At 40.6% G+C, this 26,741-nt stretch overlaps 4 protein-coding genes across 5 annotated transcripts; 1 reads left to right on the forward strand and 3 right to left on the reverse strand.

Annotated features, from left to right (window-relative positions):
* Positions 1-968: 968 nt before the first annotated feature.
* Positions 969-12,005, reverse strand: mybl2b (v-myb avian myeloblastosis viral oncogene homolog-like 2b). Its single transcript, XM_026240779.1, has 15 exons — positions 11,751-12,005; positions 11,060-11,156; positions 10,767-10,838; positions 10,542-10,634; positions 9,993-10,213; positions 9,730-9,862; positions 9,599-9,655; positions 9,055-9,234; positions 7,183-7,455; positions 6,545-6,687; positions 6,358-6,457; positions 6,110-6,220; positions 3,149-3,265; positions 2,913-3,065; positions 969-2,005 (listed from the first exon to the last, which is right to left on the reverse strand). The coding sequence occupies exons 1-15, from the start codon at positions 11,768-11,770 to the stop codon at positions 1,877-1,879; spliced, it is 1,899 nt and encodes a 632-aa protein (XP_026096564.1). The 5' UTR covers positions 11,771-12,005; the 3' UTR covers positions 969-1,876.
* A 540-nt stretch (positions 12,006-12,545) lies between these two features.
* LOC113068143 (uncharacterized) lies at positions 12,546-13,457 on the forward strand (the record flags this gene model as incomplete). Its single annotated transcript, XM_026240783.1, has 2 exons — positions 12,546-12,585; positions 12,701-13,457. Coding segments are annotated over 2 exons (645 nt in total), but the record flags the coding sequence as incomplete, so codon positions are not given.
* A 458-nt stretch (positions 13,458-13,915) lies between these two features.
* On the reverse strand, positions 13,916-20,115 carry ift52 (intraflagellar transport 52 homolog (Chlamydomonas)). 2 transcript variants are annotated; one of them, XM_026240781.1, is made up of 14 exons: positions 20,026-20,115; positions 19,531-19,820; positions 19,273-19,360; positions 19,063-19,192; positions 18,115-18,190; positions 17,964-18,035; positions 17,737-17,863; positions 17,585-17,668; positions 17,169-17,237; positions 16,655-16,809; positions 16,473-16,560; positions 15,060-15,168; positions 14,819-14,964; positions 13,916-14,288 (listed from the first exon to the last, which is right to left on the reverse strand). In XM_026240781.1, the coding sequence occupies exons 2-14, from the start codon at positions 19,647-19,649 to the stop codon at positions 14,244-14,246; spliced, it is 1,308 nt and encodes a 435-aa protein (XP_026096566.1). In that variant the 5' UTR covers positions 19,650-19,820; positions 20,026-20,115; the 3' UTR covers positions 13,916-14,243. The 2 variants fall into 2 exon arrangements, with proteins under 2 accessions (XP_026096566.1, XP_026096565.1); XM_026240780.1 differs by having other exon boundaries at positions 19,531-20,095.
* A 775-nt stretch (positions 20,116-20,890) lies between these two features.
* On the reverse strand, positions 20,891-26,657 carry LOC113068142 (serine/arginine-rich splicing factor 6-like). The gene is made up of 6 exons (XM_026240782.1): positions 26,443-26,657; positions 24,908-25,071; positions 23,469-23,590; positions 22,255-22,457; positions 22,076-22,147; positions 20,891-21,998 (listed from the first exon to the last, which is right to left on the reverse strand). The coding sequence occupies exons 1-6, from the start codon at positions 26,547-26,549 to the stop codon at positions 21,536-21,538; spliced, it is 1,131 nt and encodes a 376-aa protein (XP_026096567.1). The 5' UTR covers positions 26,550-26,657; the 3' UTR covers positions 20,891-21,535.
* Between the last annotated feature and the right edge of the window lie 84 nt (positions 26,658-26,741).

Below are 26,741 nucleotides of genomic sequence, written 5' to 3' on the forward strand. Positions count from 1 at the left end.
ATATTATACTAATAAATATAATGATATATTAATAAAAACCAAGATCAGGCTGATTAATAAATAGTCAATATCTGTAGATAGATAGAGTAGCTTCAGACATTTGTTTTTACAAACTATCTTTGACTCAAGTATGTTTAGTATTATTGTGATATTGATGTTTTACATCCAGATACACAGAGAACATCACTCCTGGTAAACACGAAGCTTGTGAACAATATCTCATTGGTTCTTGTGCATCATAAAAGGCTTTGAGCTTCCACATTTTCGTTGATCATTGTTGAGATGGAAATGGAAGTCTAAATGAAATTTATCATATGAAGTACCTTTTCACAAGAATTGGTTTAAGGCCAAATGTAAAATAACTCTTCAAGGTCCCTTTACAGTTACTGTAATGGCATTTATGATGCATATTTTAATCTAACGAATTGCATTTATTGGGCATTTTATTGGTTTTTGGAGTGAGATTTAGTTGGGTAGTGTGTGCTGGCTGAAATCACTCATCTTATGGCAAATGAGTGAGAGTTGGCATCTCCACATCAGGTTACGATCACGAGCTCTGCTTTAAAGTGACAAAAAAAACTCAAATGTTTGAGCTGAATGACCTTGAACACTGAACATAGAAGTGTGTTAGCACAAATAGGTTTGACTTCAGAGGAAGTGTGTAGAAGACTGACCTTTGGACAGTTACACTGCGGTCATCTTATGACCGAACACCCAGCAATCACTGAATGGTGCACGCTTCGACCTCACAGTTCAGCAGTCACTGCCATCTCTCCCATTCAGACCCAATTTACTGGGGATTTCAGTGAAATGGGAGCCTTTCTCGAAAAATTAACTACAGGCCGTGAAGACCAAGTAACCAAAAAAAAAAATATATATAGAAAGTTAAAATATACAAAGTGAAGCAGTGCATTAAGTCTGTTCTGGGACATCATGCATCCCTTCAGGGAACAGAAAAAGAGCACATCTGACCTTTTGGGAAGTTCATTTATGTTCCTTGGGAAAAACTCATTCAACACAACCCCACATGAAACAACAAAAACCTGACCTCTATTTACATGCTGAAACTACTGTAAAGAGTTACAAGCTCAGTTATAGACATTTGATTTAGTGCAATATGCCATCAATTCTGCACACAACCAGATAAAACTGCACCACATCCATCTCAACTTTAAATACAAGTAGCCAAACATACAGCTTTTACCAAAGGACAAGGTAATTACATTTCAGGAAAATTGAAATAGTTACACAATTATTTTTGAAAATGCTAGTTACACAGAAATACAAGGTCTAAATGTTACCATCAAGACAGTCAACGGTTGGTTAATTTTTCTTTTGTAGCATACAATAGCTTACTTTATTTTTTTGTAAAATACGTTTTTATGCACACTGAATTAAAGCCCTAGCTTAAGGTCCTAAATGCTATTTTACGAAACGTCTAGATGTGTAACATTTTGACCAACTTAAAGCTAGGAAAAATGTCAAACCTATTTCTTTTAATACACTGACTGTATATACATCACATGAGCCGAGTCTAGCAGATATCCTTACAGATATGAAGAACGGAGTATAAAACGCCACTAGGATTCCTGAACAGCAACCTGATCATTTACTCAGCTCGGCCACATCAGAAACAGCTGGACAATGCATAAATACAAAAACAGCATCACACTTATTATACAGGGTTGTCAGGTGGTATTCTGAATGTGCCACAGAAAACAGGACAAGAGCATTATCAGCATTAAAGTGTCTATTCTGGAACAGTAATTGGATTCATATTCTACATGACATTTACATATTTTTTTTAAATCAACATATTGTACACATTATGCTTTGTAGAATCCGATCCAGAGCTGCACTGGGGCTGGACGTGGGATCAGGAGAGTATGAGCGCTCGGTTTGGTGCGGGAGGTTTTAAAGAGCGTAGGTACCGCCGTGCTTTCTCCGTCATGATCAGCTGGTCCTTCGTCCGTCCACAGACAACGGCTTCCCAGGCTGGAGACATCTAGCAGACAAAAAAACATTAGACAACTTATTTTTTTTAAATGGACAATTAGTTTCATTTACTTTTTTTTTTTTTTAAATCATGACTGCAGTATATATATCAGGATTTCATTATTGTTTCTGGAAATTTAACAGTGAAATTATTTAAATGAAATAACCATATGGTGATGCCCATTTCTGTCTATAGAAATAAAACTTCTTGTTTAAAAGGAATAATTCACTCAAAATGGCAATTTGCTGAAATGTGCTCACTCTCAGGCCATCTAAGATGTAGATCAGTTTGTTTCTTCATCAGATTTGGAGAAATAGGTCACTGCATCAGTGTCTCATCAATGGATGCCCTGCAGTGAATGGGTGCCGTCAGTATGAGAGTCCAAACAGCTGATAAAAACATCACAATAATCCACAGCACTCCAGTCCATCAGTTAACATCTGGAGAAATTAAAATATGTGTTTGTAAGAACCTTTTTCATCTTCAATTTAGCTTGTAGTAAATAACGCTTCCTTTGAAAAAAAAACATCTTCTTCGTCTCTCACATCAAAATCCAGCCAAGTATTTTTTTAAAGCCGTTTTCGTTTGTAAGTTTCATTTTGAAGTTTACATCTTAAGAATGAATTTTTTCTTACAAACACATATTTTCACTGCTCCAGATGTACACGGGTGGACTGCTGTGGATTATTGTGATGTTTTATCAGCTCACTGGACTCATTCTGACGGCACCCATTCACTGCAGAGCATCCAACTGACCAATGTCGGTCATCAATGCATAATAAAACACTTGGTTATGAATTGAGAAAAAAAAAAAAAAAAAAAACTAAACTAAACATACTGTGTTGTGATAATCTATTATGATTTATGATAATAAATGTTTTGTAAACATGTCGTTGTCTGATGGATCAGCACTCACAGGTAACGGAGGACTCTGTTTCAGTGTGGGAGGCGCAGGTTTAGAGGGAAGCCCGCTCTCATTCGGGCCAAGAATAAACCCTTGATCCAAGACGTTCTCTTCCTTCTTCACTCCACAAGAGGAGACGAGAGAGAGCGAGTGTGCCATCTGAGCCTGGAGAGTCGAAACACAAAACATGCTGTGAATCTGCTCCGTGATGCACTTGCCCAGTAACACCATCGGCTCGGTGTCTGTACCTTCTGACTTGTTTTGACGGTGTATTTAATTTGCTGCTTTCGTGCAGCAGCAGTCTCACTGCAGTCAATGACATCCAGAGCCAGAGACTTGCGCACTTTCTTCTTCGGCGGCCGGTGCTGTTACAAGAGACACACACAATTAAACACCTGCCAAATAAACTAGGAACATTTATTTTATGTATTTGGATGTTTTATGCCATGTCAAAAAAATTTATTAAAAAGTAAAAATCATTTAAAAGGAAAAGTTTGACAAAATTGAATATAATAAATGGCTCATCAAGCACAAAAAAAAAACACTTATTTCTCTAATAATTCAAGCATTAACTCCTTTGTAATATTTCTTTAGTTCTTGTGTTTAGTTAAGAGAGAAACTTTAAAGCTAGAGGTTTTCATTTATATAAGACAATATTTCACTTAAATAAAAGCATGTGATCCAATATAACATGTTGTTAGTTTCACAATGTTGATAATTATATACAGTTGAAGACAAAATTATTAGCCCCCTAGGACATACTTCATTTAATAATTCCCAAGTGCTGTTTAACAGACGGAAGATTTTTTTTCAACACAGCATTCCTAAACATAATAGTTTATTTAGGAAGCTTGGAATGTTTGTCACACGCATAGAAACACAATTAGAACCAAGAGTAAATAAAGTCTACAGGTCAAGATGATTAGTCCTCTGAAGTGAACAGTCAGCGGTGTTCAGTCAGTTGTTGTAGTTCTCCGTAAGTCTCAGACAGGTTTCCTGAGGAGCGGCTGCCCATTCCTCCACATCTGTTGGTCTCCTGGCAGGGACTCTGGTCTTCAGTGAGCCCCACAGATCTTCTACTGGATTCAAGTCTGTGCTTTGCTCATCTAAAGGTGGTTCTTCCAGAAATTAGGTATGCTTTGGGTCGTTATCCTTGAAAAAATAATCAAATCAGACTGCCTGAGGTTGTCTTTCAAAATCTTCTTGTGGTCTTCTGTTTTCATGATTCCCTTGACCCTGACGAGATTCCCAGATCCAAACGCAGTGAAACGTTCCCCCAGTATTATACTCCTACTTAGGGATGGGTATCGTTAAGGTTTTAACGGTATTACTACTCTTACCGATACTGCTTAACGGTCTGGTACTTTAACGGTATTCTTATCGGTACTTTGTGTTGTGTTAGGCAGTCGAAAACTTTGCATTTCTCTGTCTGCACATAATGCACTTTTGAAAGATGCTTTGACAGATTGCTTGTGTTTCCGCTCTTACATGCAAAAATTGCATTGCACTTATGACAACCAGCGCTGTCTGCATCAGCTCTAGTGAAGTATAACCACACTTTGGAACGTTTTACCGTCTCCGCCATCGTCACTCTTTGTATTAAGCAGGAGTTTTCGTACTGTAAGGGGCCGTTCACATATCGCGTCTAAAAATGCGTGGAAAACGCTAGGCGCGATGCTTTCTGATTTTTTTCCCCAAATCATTCGAGCACTTGCGCTCCTGAGGCGTCTGCCGTTGCTAAGCAACCATGACCTGTTCTCCATGAAGATGCGGAAATTTCAGCAATGGATAAATGGATTTGCAGCACTAAAAACTGCTTGCAGTAGCTCTGCTACTAAATTAATTTAAAAATCCACATACAGCTATCAGCTGTTCCTTCATCTAGGCTGAGCTTTCAACGTTGTTACGGAAAAGGTGAGGAAGTTACATGACCTGCGGTGCGCTTGCGACATTCTGAAAAGTTGAGATGTTTTTAACTCGATGCGGTGCAGAGCGCGTTGCGACCGTGTTTCGCTTCCATTATGATCACGCATACCGCGCGCCTACATTTGAAATAATGAACTTGAGCACGCAAAAGATGCGATACGTGAACGGCCCCTTATGCGTGTGTGTGTTGCACTCGTTCTTGTTGTGTGTGTGTGTGTGTGTGTGTGTGTGTGTGTGTGTGACTGACAGACAGCCTCCGCAGCGCGCATGAGAGATCTCGCAGATCTCACAGACAAACATCTTAATATGATCGCACATTAGAAATGTTTGGTGAGATAAAATATGCACGATAACATTATTAAGCAAAAAATACATAGTACATTAATTTTTTCCCGTCCAGTACCGAAAGCCGAACCGATACAGTCAGATCTTACTGATACTACGGTCTTTCATAATTTAGCCCCAGGGCCATTTTAATACCGGGTTTTGGTACCCATCGCTACTCCTACTGCCATGTTTCACTCTGGGAACGGTGGCCAAAGCACACAAATTCGAAAAGCACAAATTCCAAGTATGGGTCACTATACTTGGCCACACATCATGACTGAATGAATCACTAGTGTCTTCAGAAACAACTCTCAATAGTTTTCTTTACAAAGTTTTTATATATATATATATATATATATATATATATATATATATATATATATATATATATATATATATATATATTTCACTTCTGTTCTCCAATGTGTGGGTCTCTTCAAATTTCTTGATAATACTTCTCACAGCTGTTCTTGACACTTGAAAATGCTTTGATAAATGTGTATATGCTTCTCCTCCTTTGTGATCATTTTTGTGTGTGTGTGTTTGTCTTTGACATTATTTCACTAGATGTTTTGCAAGATACTCATCCTCAGTTTACAGTGCAATTTAAAGGGTAAATTAGGCAAGTTGCATTAGTTAGCCAATAATATTGACTTTCTAATAATATTGATGAATATTTCACTTTCACAAGAAATATGGCGTTAAAATTTGCTCCGTTAAACATAACTTGGAAAATGTGAGAAGAATAATTTTAATTTCAGAGGGGGACTAATAATTTTGTCTTCTACTGTATATAGTACTGAGCAGAAGTCTTAGGCCTTTCAACAACAAATATGGTTTTAAGTCAGTTATTTCTATCTTAAATATCAGTTTATTGTACCATTAATTGTAATAATATATATTTATTTTTTCTGTTGTCTCCCATTCACCACTACTGAAGTCTGTGTGCGTCTCACCACTTGTTTGCGTTTCTTCTCTGTAGGAGTTTCATCTTCTACTATCAGCTCAATTCCTGCCTCGCTGCGCAACACTTCTTTAAGGTCTTCCTCCAAATTTGGAGTCGGAGGCTTAAGAAACCAAGAGACACAAAAACCTTTTTTCAATTCCCAGCATTAAAACTAGAATCTCAAACAGGAGGTCAAGCATCAGTGAGCTGTGTGAGATTTGACCTTGTTTAAACATGATAATAACGAGGAAGACTCACCAGGGGCCGCAGGGGGCCGTATTTCTCCAAGGCGTTTTTAAATGGAGTCGGGGTTCGAGGAGTCGTATCCAGGTCAGACTTGTGATTTGGTGTGATAAAGCTACAGGAGGGCAAATCAAGAGTTTAACAGGGACATCTGACATTTGAAATGATGTGAATAAAGCGGTCTGTGAAGGCTGAGACGTACAGGGAGTTCTCCTTCTGCGTGAGCGGGGTTTTGTCGCGGTGCAGGGGTGTTGTGACGCTGGTCTTCTGGCTGCAAACAGGAGTCGACGTCAGAGAGGGATTCTCCAGGTCCAGCGTGTCCTGCTTGGTCCACATATTAAGGAACTGTACAAACAGCAAATAATATTAAAACTTACAACCAATTTACAATAAATACATCCTTTCTGAACAAACCACAAAAATCAGAACAGCCAACAACTTATTAATATGCAGGGCTCTAGACTAACTTTTTGCAGTGGTTGCACAGGTGCGCCTATCCTTTTTTAATTAAGGTGCACCGGCATAAACGTTCGCAGGGTCTACTTTTATTTGTGTGCACTCACAATACCAATAAAATGTTGTGCTTTTATAAAATAAAGAAAACAAACATGATGATGTCTCGTCTTTAACAGGAGTAAAAATGATTTTATCTTATACCACTCCATTAAAATAAAAGTCCTGCTTCCAAAACGTCACCCAATGCCGATAATTGTTTTGTTTTTTTACAAAAAATTCCAAATATTATGCAACATATTGGTCGACCTCCGGTGCTAGCTGGTGGATCTGGACCTTAATAATAAGGCAGAAAAATGCCAGTGATGTGAAAAGCGTCTGTGGTACCTGTGAAGGGGAGAAAGGCAGGATTTTGACCGGTGTGCTCTTGGGGGTCATGGAGTCGTTGGGGTCAGGTGACAGGGCGATGCGGCGGCGACTGCGGCGGCTCAGGATGGACGGAGGCGTCGCCCCGCCGGGTGAGATGGGGATGAGCTCCCCTTTGCTGCCCTTGCTGAGCTCCTGCAGGGTGCTGCTCTCCAGACGAAACTGCAGCAGCTCGGGGCTCTGGCTCTCCTCCGGCAGCTCGAAGTCCGACATCGTACACCAGCCCTCCAGATCCTTGTGGAAGAAAGCGTTATCATCATCTGGCTAGGGCTGTGTGATATGACAATATATATCAGACGGACAAAATAAAAAGTCGTTTCATCATGCTCTACCGTTTATTTTGTGGTGTCGCAAAATACACTGTTTACTGTAATACTTTTTCATCTTTCATTTGGATGACTGTGATCTTTACGCTCCACCGCGGGGTGGAGAACAACCAGCCTGAACGAGGGAGTACATCTGTAGCATGGACACACGTTTTTGAGCACTGCAGTTTTAATACAATGATTTTAAGATGTTGAAACAAACAACCGAGCTATATGTGTGCGTCGTCTCAGTTTTTCTGCTTTATTGGTTTTGAATAATTGCATAAACACACTTATATGCATCAGAATCCCTGTATTTGCAAGTATCCTCATAAACAGTGATTTAGGCCTTAAGAGTAAACAGCTGAAAAAGAAACTGTATTGAATCCAGACTTAAAGGGGAAGCTGTCCAATGTTTGTCCTGTCTACCACTCACCCTGCTCGACCAAATGACTTTTGTGTATATATGTGTATGTGTGTGTGTGTGTGTGTGTGTGTGTGTGTGTGTGTGTGTGTGGCTGGACCTCACAAGGGTTTCACACCGATTATTTTAGTGTATCGTTTCAGGAAGATATTCACAGAGACTGAGAATGCAGAAAGCGCACCCTATTAGTTTTTGATTTTACAAAACCAAAAAAAAATATAAGTAAAAATAAATAAAAGTTTTGTTTATATTGCGAGTGTATACAAACGATACTTATGTCATTTTTCAGTTGATATTAATGAAAGAACTATGTGTTTTACTATGTAGTGTATGTTTTAGGTTCGATAGCTAAAAGTAAAGTAAACAAGTAGAGTATATAGTAATCTGATTACTTTTTAAAAGCAGTAATCAAATGACAATTTTAAAGTAGTAATTAGTAATTTGTAGTGGATTATATACCCAACGCTGACCGTGAGCTTTTAGGTAACAAAGCTATTTTACTGATAAAAGTAATGGGAGAGCATTTAAAATGTTCTGTGTTTCTGACTGTTCGTATAATAAATCGCTCTATTCGGGTGTAGTTGGACGCTTGAATGTTTTGAGTTTATTCGCTTCATTCAGACGTGAAATTCGCTGCACAACAGATGTGTATTTGCAAGCTCCTGATTGGTTAATACGGCGAGAATTTTTGCCAAAGTTTTTTTTTTACTCTCACGAATCATGTGTGATACATGTCAACTTGCCCCAAACGCTCAATTCGCACCGCGTCATTCACACAAATCATGTCATTTACACCGCATTATTCGCAAGAATCCTGCCGCGGGATCTTTGCATTGACTTAACATGTAAATGACTCGCTCGTAACGCTTCATTCACGTCTGGTGTGAACGCACCATGAGCCCATAATCTTTGTTTCAGCCAAGTTTGTTTATTCAGTGCATCACAATTTAAAAACTTTTGCTGGAAAATTAAGCCATTACGCATTTGCTGTGAAACATGACTGATCTATGCCAAGTTATTCTCACCTCATATACGTCAGCAGCTAGATATAATTAATTTTGAATTATTACAGATAGTATCTGTTGTTTTTAGGGCTGAACTCACCCCATCCATCAGCTCCATCACCTCCTTTAGTGTGGGAGCCGCTGATGGAGAGAGGAACCCCGAGCTGTCCATCACCCACGTCGACACATTAGAGTCTCCACCTTCACTTTTGGGGCTCGCTGCAGCCTTCGGTGTCTTGGGAGATGCGGTTTTGGTGACTTTCTCATGAGCATCCGGATCCTGTAAACAGACAAGAATGCAAGACGCAAACACATGATTATTTATTAAGACACAGGTTTTACATTTAAGGACATTTACCGTTTCTCCGTTGTATTGCATTGCATTACATGTTAGGAAACTACAGATCTTTGATCATAAATCTAAGAAACTGAAACATCACACAGAATTTGGGATTTAGACTGCACTTATCCCTGTGCTTCTTACAGTAGATTACAGATGTGATGTTGTAATCCAGAAAACACAGCTGGAGCACTTTAATACAATTAGTAGAAAACCACAAAAAGTTTTGAATGTCAAAAGCAGGCCTCAAGTTGACTTTATACAAAAGACTTTGCAATTAAGATCACTGAGGTTTTCACTATACCCTCTTCAGGACGTCGCCCGGTAAGCCCTCGCTGGCTCCATCAAAGCAGAACTCCACCTTTAAAACAAATCACCAGAGTTGATCCCAAATCTCGCCGAGCGCTGCTGTGCACTCAAAGCCTGCAGAAGTACCTCCTCAGACACCAGCTCTTCACTCTCCGTCTGCTGCAGCACATGAAGCGTCGCGTCCACGCCGGCGTAGAAACCCGTCTCTACCTTACGCTTGATAGTGGAGTTCCAGTGGTTTTTGACAGCATTGTCCGTTCTGGACAAAAAAAAATATATATAAGTACCATTACATTCAGCCGATGTCCGTTCTCCCGACTCAAATCCAGCCCAACTACACAAGCGCCACGTAACCAATCTATCATTCCTAAAATCCACACGGTGTTCACCTTCCAGGGAGCAGTTTGGCGATCTCGGCCCAGCGGTTGCCCAGCACACAGTGAGCCTTGTAGATGATGAGATCTTCCTCTGGAGTCCAGGAAGACTTCTTGACGTCTGGATTGAGGTGATTGTGCCAGCGCTCTCGGCATTGCTTCCCAAGTCGGCCCTTCAGGTGCTTGGCCACCATCGCCCACTGCTTGTTGCCGTACTTCTTCACCAGCTCAATCACCTGGAAACAGCTCACCGTGTCAGCGATGCGTTCTCCGACTAGTCTCTATGTCTAGAAACCAACTTTAAGACCCCTATGAAATCTACTGCTTTTCCTTTTTTATTTTCTCTGGATTCTGCTCTACCCAGCGTTCTTCAGTGTTAAACAGCCAATTCAATTCTTAGGATTAGATTTAGCTATTTCGTTCTTGGTTTCCACATTGCAGAAAAATAACGGGCAATGCAGATGTGACACAATGAGAATGGGTGTAGAATATATAGCATCAAAATGTTCACGAATTTCACTCATTGCCATACTGTTCCCAGTTTGGAAAACACAATTTTTGTACCTTCTCATCCTCCTCCTTTGTCCAGGGTCCTTTGACGAGATCAGGATCCAAAACTTTGAACCAGCGATGCTGACACTGATGCTCGGATCGATTCTGTACAGAACAACAAGAACGAAACTAACACTGTTAAAGCAGACCACCTCAGAGAGACACAAAACTGTGTGAAACCAAACTAGGAATATCTCACGTGAGCTCTCTGAACGCATTATAGATGTAAACACTTACAGATAAAAAGCCAGCGATGTATTTCCAATCATTTTGTCCACAGTTCAGCACCAATTTCCGCAGCTTATCATCCTGGAAATACAACCATCTTTCATTTTTGACAAATATCCTCTGGATTTCATGCACAGTAAAAAGTTGCATTTATTCTCCCAACTTCGTCGGGTCTGCACAACCAAAACCATCGCATTTAAAACAATGTAGTCCGATCTAATAGAGAAATCATAATTTCTGTAGAATTTCAAACTACACGACGTCAGTGATTTAAGACAATGGGCTTGTTTACAGCAGCATACCTCCTCTTGGGTCCACTTGACCTTCACTTTCCCACAATCCTTCTGGTCAGCCACATCAGAGTCTGTGTCCTGACACATGGCCTCGTCCTCGTCCTCACTGTTCACACACACACTTCATGTTTAGGATTGGATAAAACAAGACTGGAAACAGATCAGCAAACTCTGGCAACAGTGTGCTAATGGTTTGACATCTGGCCTTGTGTTTGCCAGACAATGTTCAGCAAAACTAGATGAAAAACTCCACATCCTTTAACATATCAGTGTTGCTAAGATCATTTCAGACGCTCTCGAGGATGCACTGATGGGGTTTAGGTTAAGTATTGTAAAGCATCACCTTGATCTACTAGCATTTCTCGCTAATTATTTCAATGCATGTCATCAGCATGTGTAAATGTTGGTAAATGCAGCACACAGAAATTACATGGATGAGTTACTAACATTGTAAACACAGAGTGTCTTTAAATTCGTCTGTGTGGCGTTTAAACTGAACGGGTGCCGTGAGTTTGAGCGCTCTTTGTGTTTTTATATTAGGCGGGGTTCAGTGCATCACTCACAAACTTAATGTCAACCACCTCTACAAACACAAACTTTATGTTGAATGCTTCGGATTTTATCGTTTTCTTGTCCTAAAGTGAAATTCTATTAAAAAACGTCTTTAAACAAACGATAATAATAATCTTTATGCACTTACCCGCGCGTCCACCGCGACATTTCCCTAAAGTTTGTCCAAATGCACCAATAAAACAGACTTTACGAGGACGCTGTGCATGCAGCATACAAACGCAAAAACATCTGTGATGTTAATGAGATGGTCGATCAAATACAGTCAACGCTTTCATATAAAAGCGCCGCGCGACCCAACAGCTGAACATGTATTGCTGCGCGCCCGAGTTTCTATCTCGCGCTTCTTTTTCCCAGCCGTTCCAGCGAGTGACGTCAGCGGACACACGCTGCGTGCGCGTCCATCTGAGCCACAGACGCAGTACGTGCGCGCTCGTAAACACATGGAAGCGCTTCCCTAAAAACAACTGTGTGCACAGTAATAATAATTAATTTTAACCTATTTAGCAAATTGCACACAAGCGAAAAAATATATTTAACGGCCATAATATATCAGGGAAATATTGATTAATTGATAAATCACTGATTTTAAAAAAAAAAATGCAAACATGTCCAAAACATAAATATTCATGTTAGAAGTTTCAATTTCTTTACATAATTTCTCTCTCATTATTCACCGTTTAATGCATCATAAAGATCGTTCAGTCTAGAGATTTGGACGTATTCAGACTGAGGATTTAGCTTTTGAAAATATTTTAATTTTACTAAAGAGAACGAAATCGCCTTCTTTTATTATCTGCCAAACGAGATATTAATCAAATATTAAATCAAATGATCTGATTCCCCCATGCGAGCCTGTAGTTGGAGAACTGATCGTAAATCAGCTAATCAAGCACAGCTATAAATGCAAGCTGAGTCTAATTAACACCAAGCTTTCTCAATGGATGCAGGACGTGACAGACCTGGTGAAGTCCTAATACACACATCTATATCAATTAATTTAGATTTTTTTTTTTTTTTTATGTTAACTTTAACAAAATCCTTTTCTATGGTAAATTCGGAACTCTGCTCATGTTTTAGAGCTGACCAGGAGCTATGAGGGCCCATCGCTGTCTGACTTTGACCGAGGCTTTTGTACAGACCAAAGTCTGTCTTTATCAGCCGTTTCAGCCGATGGCTTCCTGAGACCAAACAAAGGCATTGTTCTGGAGTATCCAGAGCCCATCTCTGCTGTTGCACCATGTCTGAACTACTCCACCAGTCTTTCATCACCTTTAGTTGCCCTGCACAAGCATGCTCTCTCTCCGGGCAGCAGTCTGAGCACAGCTCTGGGCAGTCCAGTGCAAGGCAAGTCCTCTACACCCTACGAGAGAGTGCAGTTTCAAAAACCCATCCTGGCCAGCTCGCTGGACCTGTCCTGCGTCGATTTGACCACCACTCACCCGTCGTGGGAAGTGTCCTTCGTGAAGGCCATAGCTGAGAGCCCAAAGTCATGTCTGGAGTCCACGTGGAGTCCTATTAACCCGTCGGCTCCTCCTGAGGTCTCTCTTGTGTCGTCAGGAAGGTCCCCGCACCCCAACGGTTCAGAGGAGCTCCAGCGCTCCTGGAGGGAAATGGTCCGGCAGGGATCTAGTCAGGTTCCTGCAATCCCAGATCTCCAGAGCTCCTCTAACCTGGCCATCTGATCGACACCATATGCTACCCCTGGAAATACTTGGTTTGTTCTAATGTGTCTTTATCTTACAGGCTTCTTACTGTGATTCATACTAGAGTAGTACTCATGTTTATATAAATGTATTTAATCCAAATAAAGTGTTTAAATGATTTTCACTAATGTTAGAAAGCGTTAATCAAATAGTCCCTTTGATCAATAACCGCATGTTTAGGAAAGTGCAATTACTTCATACACTCTGGAAATGTGGTCTGAAGAATACAGTGACAACAGAGGGTTAATATAACTCAGAGCACGAGTGAAGATGCTTCTATATTAATCCATAACTTGTGCCTGTATGGGGTGTCCAATCCTGCTCTCAGAGGGTCAACATCCCGCAGATTTTAGCTCCAACACACTTGCCTGGAAGTTTCTAGCGACCCTGAAGCCTATTATTTTGATCAGTGGTTTAATTTGGGGTATGAGCTAAACTCTGCAGGACAGCGGCTCTCCTGGAACAGGTTTGGACCGCCCTGACGTTTAGTTTGAGCTGACTGGCTCACATCAACCTGGAAATAAAAGGATATTTGGTGTATACTATACTTTCTGGAGGTCCTGCATCAATGAAACCATTGAGAACATCACATTTTTCACTAAGTGCCAGATTTATTTATTTTTTTCTATGGTTCCAAACCAGTGCATGATCCAAAATATCACACTCAAACAGGGGGATTTGTACCCAAATGATCTGACGTGAGAGAATGAAGCCTCTATTTGAGGAGAAAAAAATAACTTTTTCCAAGAAATGTAGTGGATTCTTTAAACCATATGCCTTAAATTCTGCTAGACGACAGCTGGCTTTTCTTGTACTGAGAGCAAAGCACCATTTGAGTGTCCAGAGCGAGCATGTTCACACAGATCTCAAAAACAAGTCCTTGCTGCAAAACCCCAGAGATCCACGGCCGGTTTACGTCAATACACGTTGAACCTTTCTTCAGCGGTGTCAATATCGTGCTCCTGGAGGAAAGGGGAGAAATGGCAGTTTTAAGCTAAATATTCAGCCAAAAATAGACATTTTAATCTTCTCCACTGACTTGATTGTTTTTTTGTTTTTTTTCAATAATTAAACAATGCGTCATCAGAGTCGGTCGTTTGGCTCTATGTATGATCAGACACTTGCACCTAACATTTTCTGTCCTCCTTCAAACACAAAAAGAGATGTTAGGCAGAATGTCCAAGATACTCTTTTCCATAAAGGAAATGATTTTAAGTGACGGTTGTTTTTAAAGCTTAGGAGTATAAATGACCAAGAAAGCAACATTATACATAAAAGCAGCTCTTCCAACTTGTTACACTCTTTTATTTTTCTTCAGTCTTTTGATCGTCACTGACGCACAAACTAAAATATAAGTTCACTTTAATGCAAGTAATGTGAAGGATTTAAGACTACTGTGTATGGGTTCTTTTCTGAGCATGGCACTTTCATTTTGTGGAAAAGTGCAGCAGTGAATGGTCAAATAGAAATGTTTCTGCATGTTCGTTCTTACTTGGTTGATTTTCTTAAACTCCACCACCTGGAAGAAGACGTGTTCCAGTATGTGCTTGGCATCTCGTTTGTCCTTGTCTAACTTCCCTGTCACTCCTAAGATGTCTCCACATTTACGTACATAAAACTCCAGATCATCATCGGTACCTTCCAGAAAACGAGACATCCATTACCACTCCAGCTAGAAACACTGACAGTATTACAACTCTCTCGGAGCATTTAAACGAATGGTAGAGACTCACACTTATTTGAGAGCTGAGCCAGCCTCACTTTCTCAGAAGAAAATGTCTCATCTAGATCGAACAGGTCAAGCATGGGTGGAGGAAGGTCCCTAAAGGCCGGCTGGAAGACCTGAACACAAAACAAAGCCTCAGTGAAACGAAACATCTACAAACAGACTCATAAACAAGAAAGCAAACTAGTTAGCATGAAGCAATGCAGGACAATCAAGGCAAATAATAATGAATGTATTTGATCCATCATATAGTACTGTAGTGATGATGTTAAACGTATTAGCATTGTCACACTGGGGCCAGCTAAAACTGCCACTAAGCTAAGCCACTATGTTCAGACTGTGCACTAAGAAATAGTCTGACCAACTAGCAGTTAGCCAAGAGGTTACCGAGTCTTATCTTTTGGATTCAAAATAGACCAATCTACATTTTAAAGGGATGATGAACTGCCTCGGTGTTCTATTTTTGTATTTCTCGTTTTTCTAAACATGCAGTGATGTAGAATGGGTGGGTGGGGCTAAACAGGCAGTGATGTAGAATCGGTGGGCGGGGCTAAAGAGGCAGCAATGTAGAATTGGTGGGCGGGGCTAAAAGGCAGTGAGGTATAATCGGTGGGCAGGGCTAAACAGACAGCGACGTAGAAGCAGGCGTTGATCTTCTGCAGAGGCGGTGGTCATCCACACTATTACATCATAGAGTAGAACATTACACAAGCTGTCATTAGCTATGTTTCCATCCAAAGATGCAAATTTAACTTATGCCCAAAACTGCTGAAATGTCGCATAAAACATTTGTGCATAAAGCCATCCAGCCATCCAACAAGTCAAGGAGAACAAAATCTTCACTTCCTGATAAACTGCCAACAATATCTATAAGAAAACTAGGAGAAGCCACTGGATATAACAATTTTCATATGTAAATAAACTACTTGCACTTCAGAGAGAGCGCACCTAACACAATAAATTCAGTCATTGCCTTTAGAGGTTGATGCCTGCTTAATCTTAATGGTGTCATGTGACCATGGTTTAGTTCATTTAGAGTACATTTAGCTTTTTACTTCTGCTGATTTACTTATTTTTAAGCTTCAAAATGCATAACAGTTGTGCTTGTTTATGAAGATTATTAGTCACATAGCTTTCTGCAATAAACCAAAAGCCAGTGGAAAAATGTCTTTGTCGAATCAGGACTTGTGGGCTGCTCTACTAAAATAAACCATCAATGCAGTACTCCATTTCATTGGATTATAAAAAGTAAGCTATAATATAATTGGTTATAATTGCATTTCTCCACCCATGAGCCTTGCCTGTATCAGTATAGAAAAGTTGCGTCAGAGATGGACAGCATTTGGTTTGGTTAAATTTTTTCTTTTTCCTACAGTAACAAATAAACTCTAAGATAATATGCGTTTGGAAACAGACTCACGGCGGGCTGCAGCGGAGGAAGAGGTGTTTCAAACTGTGGTGTGATCAGCTGGAGAGCTTCATGTTTCACATTCAGCTGCTTGTAAGCACTAAAAAAAAACAGGCATGTTTTAACTTTCATGCTGAATGTAATTTTCCGGTTAGAGCACAACATGAAAGCCTCTTTATGAAGGCAGCTCTTACTCCAGGACAGAAGGAAGAGTGTTTGTGTGCAGCTTTAGCAAGGACATGTCAAACAGAGACGTGAAATCTCGCGGGGTCTCGTCTCCCTCCTGCAGACACACTCTCAGATGCTCAGACAGACTCCCTGTGTCCGGCAGCATGGTGTAGTCTGTGATCTGGGAGAAAATGAAGCCCGTTTACACAGTCATATTTACTACTGGGATAATAATTTGATACTGGAGCTTTATACATGGACACTGACTGCTGATGTCAGCGCTGTTCTTTATTAGTTTTTTTCAACTACATCAGCTTGTCTTGTCAATAAAGTAGTGCACACAGTACGAGCATACACAGTGAAATAAGCATGCATTTGAATGAAATCACAGAATCGTTAGCAAGCGATCTAGCACAGTGAATGCTACATTTTGAACTTTCCAACAACAAAGCACTTGAATGCGACGATCTCGTAATCATGAATACGAAAGCTCTGACAGCAGGTGAAGGCAGCGTGGGTTAAACCGGTGCAAGCGCTCACCTCTGGGTCTTCTGCATCTATCTGGTTCAGAGGAATGCTGTCTGTTGTAAGCCACTGGAAAACAACATCCTGGAAGCAGACATTATATTGCATTAAAATACAAGACATTGTGAAAGAATGAATAAGGTTTTAAATTCGTGAAGGGAATGTGAGTGCTGCCTTCTGATGCAAAACTCATTCCCACAATCCTAAAGCTGTGGTCACACTAGACTTCGAACAGCTAAGTTACATTTATACAGAAACTATAGTGGTTTTACTATCAAATTTTTATGTTCGATCCTTTAAGCCACAAGCTCACTGCACGAATCAAGCAGGTCAAGCTATGGGGGAACGTTTCGGATTTAGCACTAGTTGAGCAGTCCTTTGAACAATCCTCTGACCCTACACTTTGATCAGCAGTAATAGTAGTACCTTACCATTATTTTACTGTTCTCCTCCTTGTCCAGGTACTGGTCACTGAACATGTGGCAGGAGCCCAGAACAGCCAACTTGCCAGCGTTCTTGACACAAACAGAGACACAGTCAGAGCACAGAAGACAGCGCCGTGAGTCTAACACACTGTACACACCTTCGACTGATGGAAGGCCAGGACAGGTCTGTTGAGCGGGAAGCACACAGATCCGGTGGACAGGACGGCCACCGCAGGCTTCATCACGTTTAATGTGGCCCCGTAAGGGTATACGAATGTAAGTGCCCTATTTAATCACCAAAGAAGAACGCATTACACTTCTTATGTGAAACTTGAACTATAAAATAACTCTAACTACACAAACAGAAGAGTCAGCTCAAGCTTACTGGGAATTGTTCCCTGTGTTTTCTTCATCAATCATCCCCGTCACCACTTTACCAGCGGCACGACTGATCTCTCTGAAGGACAGATACAAGTCAGTTCAATTCTGTACAGACTGGTTTGTGTCAATGCAATCTAATCACGGGAGACACACACCTGTTCAGGACACCATTGGACACAAGTGCTTCTTTGGGATGGAAATATTTGTAGTAGACATTCCTTATTACTGCATCTGTCCAAAAGAGTTATAAACTTCAGAAACACTTTATTAAACCTCTTCCAAGATGAACACATTTTAAAGTTTCTGATTTATGTGAGGCACAAAATAAAGGGGGTGGAGGCGTCCTGACGTCATATTGTAGAAAAGTGTAAGTGACATAATGTGACAAGACATAAAAAATTATTATAATAATAAATGAGTAAGTTTTGTACCCTAATAAATATGATTCAAATGTGTCCACGCAAATGTATTCAAGGTGGGAGGAAAATATTTTAACACTGTTTACACCATCTGAAATGTCTTAAAAAAAAAAAATGTAAAACCAATTTTTTTTTTAAAATATATTTTTATATTTCTAAGAACCTGAAACATTTATTTACTGCAACATTTCAAATTAGTGCTAATCACATCCAAAATAAATGTTTTTGTTTACTTAATATACGAGTGTGTACTGTGTATATATATATATATATATATATATATATATATATATAACAAACAAACACATGCATGTATATTATAAGACAAATATGTTGTTTATATACTTAAGATTATACTACAGAATTTAAGAATATAAATATATGAATGTATATACATGTAATGTGTGTGTGTGTGTGTGTGTGTGTGTGTGTGTGTGTGTGTGTGTGTGTGTGTGTGTGTATATATATATATATATATATATATATATATATATATATATATATATATATATATAAACACAGTCATGGCAAAAAATATATGCATCGTTGGTAAATATGATCAAAGAAGGCTGTGAAAATTCACCTTTCATTGGATAAGAATTTTAAAAAAGTATCATGAAACTTTTTTTTGAATTTATGAAACACAAATGGCATTTTAAAAAATACAAATGATTACACACTCACCATTGTTAACCATAATGCCAAACTCTTCCAGGAGGAAGTTGATATTAGTGTCATATCTGATTTCTCCTCCTTCTCCGAGCATCACGAGGAGCGCTCCTCCGCTGGCCAGATACTGCTTGAGAACCTCCAGCTGAACAACATCAAACACACATCAGGTTAATAACTACTACTGTAACTAGCTTCCTCTGTGTTTCAGCAGCAGATCCTCACCTCAGCGGCTGTGAACTTCTCTCGAGGACCTGCGCTGATCCATAACTTGACTCCTTGGAGTTTCTCCAAACTGAGCTCCTCTTTGATGCTGAACAACATGTAGAGTTTAGTAATCCACTTAATACATCATTCATTTCTGTTACAATGTCTATAATGCAACATAATGAGAGCAAAATCCACATCTAAGTGATGTTCTGTGCACATCTCCAGTATTATAGTGATTAAAGCCCCTCACATCTCGTGTATATGAGCTCATACCTTTGAATCTTCCACTGTGCTCTTAGTTTCTTCTGCATGGACTTGTATCCAGAGTTGGAGGTGAAGAGCTCTCGTTTGGATGCGTTGAAGATAACGATGTTTCGTTGCTCTTTGTCCATGTTGTCATGTGTGTCACGAAACACTGTTTACAAACCCAGACTTTGACGATGAAGGACAGATTCCAGTCTCTAAACAACAAACCACGTCTCTTTCGTCGCTGTTTTCTTCTGCCACACAGGCTGGGGTGTTGAACATTTAATACATTATCGACTCAATCAGAGGAGCAACAACTGCAAAATATACACATACTGAAAATGTTGCGCATCAGCCCGTCACCGTTATGAGCGGCTAAGCTAGCAGCTAACGCTAATAACGGTCGCTACACAACCTATCAAACGCAGTGAGTTTAACTTTGTTGCGTAATGGTTATAATGTTACAGTAACGTTATATAAAAAGTAAACGCTTCTACAAAACGAAAAAGGAATAAAAGTTACCACCGAACTCGGCTTATAGTGGTGTCCATGAGCGATGCATTGTGGGTATTTGTGGACAACACAAGCGTAACCAGGGGCGCTTCCTCCATAGCAACTGTTCCAGTAAACCACGCTTTCTTTTTTCCTTTAGTTTTAATGGCTACATTTCATATTCATGAATGCACATTTTCAGGGAAAAATTCATGTTTTATAGCATTTAATAATAAAGCGAAGCATTATATGGAGGCCATATTCCACTCAAAGAAACAAAAAGCTGTGGTAGCTTGTGTAACTTTAATGTATTACGATTAAATAATTATTTTTGTGTGTATTTGTTGTAACGAGTTGCATTGAATGCGTGGACATTCTTTGTTCCATGACAAAAAACTTATATCACTGCGGCCAAAAAAAATAAAAATAAAACCACTTTGACAGAAATCACATGACGGGAAGTAAAAAAAAAATATATATATATATATATATATACAAAAAAAATAAAAAAAAAACATTCCTAGAGTTCAGCTTTAGGGGATGAAAAACCCCACCACTTACAAATTATACAAAGCTAATGAAAATTGTACAATAACATTACACTTAGTTGAACCTGACAAAATGTGTGTTCATGACAGCCATCCACAACTATTCACTTTACATTTCTATATTCCTATTGTAACCTTGATCTCCTGCACTTTGATTCAAGTATGTTTGTGTTATTATTGGGAGAGGTGAGGGTCTGGACTCTGGGGTCTCCAGAGGTTCAGCAGAGGAAAGATGTTTCTACTGGAGCAGTGTTCTCCAGGTGTGACACAGAGTCGAGTGTGAGTCTTCAAGCATAGGGTCAAGATCCACTCATGCTTCAGGAAAGAAAAGGCAGCAACACTCAAAACCAATTAAATGTTTATTTAACCAAAACACTTGGGAAAATATGCAAAAACCCATTTAAAATGAGATCGCAGAAATCACACTGCAAGTAATGTAATAAACTTTTTGTAAAAAACAAAACAAAAACACCACAAAGATGATCCAAAGCACTAACAGAAACATAACTTCCAAAGAAAATTATCAGTTTAATTAAAGACATGAATGACTACACAGCGAGGAAGCGTTTCCATAGCCAGCCACTCAACTATCACATCCTGTTATCTACACAAAAGGACAGCTGCAAAATTATGCATTCTATCGGATTCAGGCTTTAACATTGATAACAGCCACCTCAAACCTCGCACTAAAGCAAAAACACAAAGATCCTTTTAAAGACGCCCCATACCAAAGAGTCGAACACAAACAACAGCCTGAGCAATGCTTAGAAGCACAAAACCTTATAAACTAATGATAAAACGGAAAACAAACTCTGATTTGATATTTCATGAGGGGGAGGAGGGTATGCAATAGTTTTCATGCAATGTTGAAAACAGCACAGTAATCAATACTACACTGGGCTGCAGCCTCTTTAATCATTTGGTGAATGTTCATAGGCTGTGAATGATGGAGTAACACTGAACTGTGCATGGCATGTTCCTGCTGCGAGACACTAGTCTTGAGAAGCAGATCGAGAGCGGGAACGAGACTTCGAACGTGATGGAGAGCGAGACGCAGAACGCTTCCCAGGAGACTCGGACTGACGGCGGTCCTCTTTAGGGGACGGCGAGCGGGAGGTGGACTTGGCCCGGTCTCCATTTCCATTCTCCCTTGGAGAAGCCGAGCGGCTTCGGGACTTCCTACTGACGGACTTCTCCTTCGAGCGGCTCCTGGAATCCCTCTCCGACTTGGCTTTGGAGCGGCTCTTAGAGCGAGATTTGCGGGCATCGGAGCGGGAGCGAGACTTGTGGCTGGGGGAGCGACTGCGTGACTTCTGCGTACGCGAGCGGGAACGAGACTTTGACTTCCTGGAGCGGGACTTTGTTGGGGACTTTGAGTGAGACTTTCTCCTAGACCTGGAGCGGGACTTGCGACCAGACCTGGAACGAGAGCGGTGCTTGCTGCGGGACCTTGAGCTGTGAAACACAAACAAGTCCGTTATAAAAGCAATCACAATCACATTTTAACCACACACACAAAAAAACAATCCTACCGAGATCTGGACCTGGAACGGCTTTGTGAGCTTCGGCGGCTCCTGCTGCGAGAACGGCGTCGGCTGCGAGACCTACAAAACAAAACGTCCAATTCAAGAGATCTACACAAACCCCATTCATTTACAAGAGTAAACACAGACGTGTGTGCAAAGACCAAGCGAGAAACTGAAGGCTTGACCTTGACCTGCTCCCAGAGTAGGAGCGACGTCGTCTAGGCTTGTCCTCCACAAGACGGATTTTTCTTCCGTTGATATCAGTGCCATCCAACTTGTCCAAAGCTCTCTTCATATCGGAGTAAGAGCGAAACTCGATGACACCCTCATTGGTTCTTTCTTTGTGGGCGTCAGCATAGGTCACCTCTCCAGCTTGACGCATGAAGTCCTACAGTCAAGAACAAGGCTTCCAATAAAACACTAAGGTTGATGTCATCAAAGTCCCTTTAAGACAAGTCATTTCACTTGGCGGCCATCTTTGAACATGCAATTGCAGCTCCTATCTCTTTTAATAGGAAAACAAATTCTCCAAAACTGTTCACCAAAATTACAATTAAATTTCATTTTTGAAATAAATCACAATGGACAACTACCTTAAAATCCTATTGGAGCATTAGGAACAATTATTTAATATACATCTCCAACCAGTGCGCATGCGCAGTCCTAAGCGCATGTCTTACGGTGCGTTCACAGCCGACGTGACTTCACCAATAAAATTTGGTCGATTGAAACATTTTGAGTTGACTCGTTGACAGCTATAGACAAACTATAAAGACACCGCCCATTTAAATCGTTTCTCTGATTTCGGAGACAATCACGGGAGCTCAGTGCTCATGTTACCGACGAGAGCAGTCTAGACTCCGTTAGTCCTTCTGACATTAACCACTGGCTCTGATGTCCCTTTTGTGTTTAAATACAAAATATAATTCCTCCATCGTTGTTTCGGATTTTACCTCCGCTTACTACGTCGTAAGCACGTTACAATGACAGAAAGCTCCTGATCGGTTAACAGTACAAATTTTCACCAAAGTTCACATTTTTCAACACACGAATCACGCGTTACGCACGTCAAAACGCTGAATTCGCGTCACAGGATGTCTATTTGCATCTTTGCATTGAGATTACATGTACATCACTCTTAATGCTTCATTCGCATCTAGTGTGAACGCACTTTTAGAATGCAAACTGTTTCTATAGTAACTGGGATGCTTCTAACGGCAGCTGCAGTGCTTTTATACAGATTAGCGATTGCCTCTTTTACTGAGATTTTTTAATTGCCCAATAATTAGTTAATACCACATTCATAATCGCAGATTTAATCACATTTGATTTCAAACTCTGCCAATTTAATTGCAGTTTTAATGTTTGAACACCTTTGAAAACATGAACCCAAGCTCACCTTGAGATCCTGCCAGCTGCAGCGACTGGACAGGTTCTCCACGATCAGACGGTACTCCGTGCGAACCGGTGGTCCATATTTCTCTCTTCCGCTTCGGCTCCTGCTGCTATAACCACTACTGCCTTCAGACAAAAGCCAACAGACAATCAGTACAGAATTAGACGCAATACAGAAAGAGCACAAGGCAACCTGCATAAAGCATGATGTTTAGGCATGAGTCTTCCTATCCCACCCCACTGAAGTCACACCCAAATAAATATAAGACCTCCGCACCACATAGTCCTGAAGGGAACGATTACTGTGGAACGTCTAAAAATAAACAAAACATGACTGCACTGGATTTGTTCAATCGGTCCCTTTAAAGGGGTCAAAGGTCACATTGCTGGTCTTCACCCAACAGCTCAAGAACAGCAATGCTCTGGACGTGAATACCGCTCCAGCGACACAAGAGGTTTTAACATGAGCCCCAATTATAAAGACAGCAAACAAGTAAACAATACCCTCATAAAAAAACAAACACAAGAAAAAAAAAAAATATATATATATATTAAAATAACCAGGACTGCTTGCATTAGAGGCGGACATGTTACCTGTGTACTGACAGCACAAGACACGTAGCAAGGGAAGCCCATTGCTCTTTTTAATAAAGAAAAAGTCTAATGAAAAACTAGCGGGTAGCTACAGAAATTTGTTTAATCTGACCAATATTTCGTTCAACATAAAAACCAATGGGTTTCCTCACCATCACCCTGGTCTATTGGCAAAAGGCAGCTGTCATCATGGCTTCCGGTTAGGTCAGCCAAGGGTCAAAGGGCAAAGGTCACACACACATTGTAAGGTGAAAGCCAAGGCCAAACGGGACAGGCAGTCATCTTAGCCTCAATGGACTCGGACTCAGCCCGCACCGGACTCTTTTAAATTGAAACATCAAGGACTTTTGTTAATATTTAATTCAGATGTAAACACAAAATCGCATCGTCACACTGTTTACATGCCAGCGAGGCTTCAGAAAACATCTATCGGCTACAGTAGATTTAGAGATGGGCCAATGAAGAGTGGAAACGGCCCACAATCTGACATGTAAACATCTTTAGTCACTATCCCTGGCTTCTGAAGATTACTCAGGTTAAACTGCACATTTCTCATGACCCTTGGCGTTTAAAACGGGCCAGAACTACAAAAGCAGAGGCATCTTTAGAGGGAGTCCCATTTAGGAAAATGTAAGTTTCAAGACTATTAGAGCCTTCTGTCTGGACCACAGGTACTTCAGACTTTAACAGAGAAATGTAGTTAGTCACTGGATGCAGGTGCTATTGACAGTCCACTGTGAATATAAAAAAAAACACTTATTATTCACCTCCACACTTTCCTTGTGCCTGAGGGAGGGGAAAAGAATAAGACCAAAGGTTTGATGAGAAAATGAAGGAGGCTGTACTTACTGCGGCTGCTGCTGCCCCCATAACCCCCACCATATCCATCCCGGTCCCGCCGCGGTCCTCTGGCGTGCTCCACGATCACACGCTCCCCGCACAGATCTTTACCGTTCAGCTCGTACACAGCATCGTCTGCGTCACGCGTGTCCTCAAACTCCACAAACCCATACCTGAAATAAAGATCAAACACATTATCTACGATGGTTCAAGCGCTGTACTCAAGGGCCAACGGAGTAACCGAGATCAGCTGTAAGACGATCCGAAAAAATATCAGGAAAGAAGAAATTATGTAACTAGTGCACATGTACACTAGCAACCATTTAAAATGGGATTGGGATTCATGGGATTGCATTTCTTGCCACCATTAAAGTCTTTTCATCGAAGCCAGTAACATTGTGATTCACATCACGTCTGTCTGGTTCGTTTCATGGCTTATAACACTTCAACTAAAACTTTCAGAATCCCTGTGGAAAATTACTTCTGGAACAGAGGCCTGAAAGAGTGGTCAGGCCCACAAATGACCCCATCCCAGTGGACACTAATTAGATTTTAAATAAAACTGTACTACAGGCAAATTGCAGGTTGTATATATACACACACTGAAGTGGTGTGGCGTTTTTTTTTTTTTATCCAACTGATTGGTCTAATTATATTTTAAGTTATACGTTTTGTTAAGTTTCCTTAATAAAACCAAAAGCAGGGGGGTTGACCAAATACAACCATTAGTGCTTCGTTCAATACGGTTTAACTAACGCAGGGGTAGGCAAGTTCGGTCCTAGAGAGCCGCAGTCCTGCACAGTTCAGCTCCAACCCTGAAAAAAAAAACCCTCACCTGCCTGTACCCTAGTAATCCTGAGTGAACTGATAAACTTGTCCAGGTTTGTTTGATTAAGGTTGAAGCTGAACTCTGCAGGTCTGCGGCTCTCTAGGACAGGACTTGCCTAACGTTACCCCTGAACTAACATTACGCTTCTCGAAGCGAGCGCCATGTTTATCAGCACACACGTTGCAATGGTCATCCGGGTATTTCACGCAGACAGAAACTGCACGGGGCCCATTCTACATAATGGAGAAATATCACAAGACGTGTCTTAGTAAGCCATTAAAAAAACGTGCATTTATAAATACATCGAGTGAGTGTGGAACAGATAATGCGCCCGACACACAAACAACGATGCGTCGCTGTGGCGTTTTCAAATATAGGTCAGCACTGCTGACGAGTTTTAATGCACGTATTAACTAAAGCTGACCAACACTTACATAAACGATCCCCCTTCGAGATTATATATTGTGTCTCAGAATCGCCGACCAATTTTCACGCTTTAATAAACACCATCTGATCTTATGAAAGTAGCTGAAGCGCTTTGCACAACAAACTTTCCACTATCTTGAACACGCCGTGAGAGCTCGACTAGAGAGATACAACCAACCAGTCAAAACATTAGGCTTTTAAAACACAACCCATCTCATGCGATTTATTAAATGCATTGAAATGTAAAGCTGTTGTCATTGTGAGGCCGTGGCCTCGCGGTAAAACCCACCCGTTCTTCAGATCGATTTCTAAAAGCTTCCCGTAGCCGCTGAAAAAACGCTGTATGTCCTTTTCTCGCACATGATAACTCAGCCTGCCGATGTACACTCGCGGCATGATTACTGTTCGATAAATAATAATCAAACACACAAACCCTCGCCGCTTTAAACACTGTCGGTCTCCGCGGAACGGCCACCTAGCGGTTACAGAGTTATAACGGCCGCGTTTGAGACGTCACTTCCGGGGTGCCAAGGGTTTTTTTTTTTTTTTTTTTTTTTTTTTGCAATATCAGAAAGACAAGAACAATAA

The sequence above is a fragment of the Carassius auratus genome, linkage group LG36F (assembly GCF_003368295.1).
Source record: "Carassius auratus strain Wakin linkage group LG36F, ASM336829v1, whole genome shotgun sequence".
Classification (NCBI taxonomy): Eukaryota; Metazoa; Chordata; class Actinopteri; order Cypriniformes; family Cyprinidae; genus Carassius; species Carassius auratus.

Coding starts and splice junctions, on each gene's coding strand:
- mybl2b (XM_026240779.1), bottom strand. CDS start 11,770: ATGTCGCGGTGGACGCGCGG. Junction 11,157..11,750: donor ATGTCGCGGTGGACGCGCGG/GTAAGTGCATAA, acceptor GTGTGTGAACAG/TGAGGACGAGGACGAGGCCA. Junction 6,688..7,182: donor TGCCTTTCTCCCCTTCACAG/GTACCACAGACG, acceptor CTGTTTGTACAG/TTCCTTAATATGTGGACCAA.
- ift52 (XM_026240781.1), bottom strand. CDS start 19,649: ATGGACAAAGAGCAACGAAACATCGTTATCTTCAACGCATCCAAACGA. Junction 19,193..19,272: donor AGAAGTTCACAGCCGCTGAG/GTGAGGATCTGC, acceptor GATGTTGTTCAG/CTGGAGGTTCTCAAGCAGTA. Junction 17,864..17,963: donor AACACAGGGAACAATTCCCA/GTAAGCTTGAGC, acceptor GTGATTAAATAG/GGCACTTACATTCGTATACC.
- LOC113068142 (XM_026240782.1), bottom strand. CDS start 26,549: ATGCCGCGAGTGTACATCGGCAGGCTGAGTTATCATGTGCGAGAAAAG. Junction 25,072..26,442: donor GAAATCGATCTGAAGAACGG/GTGGGTTTTACC, acceptor TCTTTATTTCAG/GTATGGGTTTGTGGAGTTTG. Junction 23,591..24,907: donor TGGGGGCAGCAGCAGCCGCA/GTAAGTACAGCC, acceptor TTTTGTCTGAAG/GCAGTAGTGGTTATAGCAGC.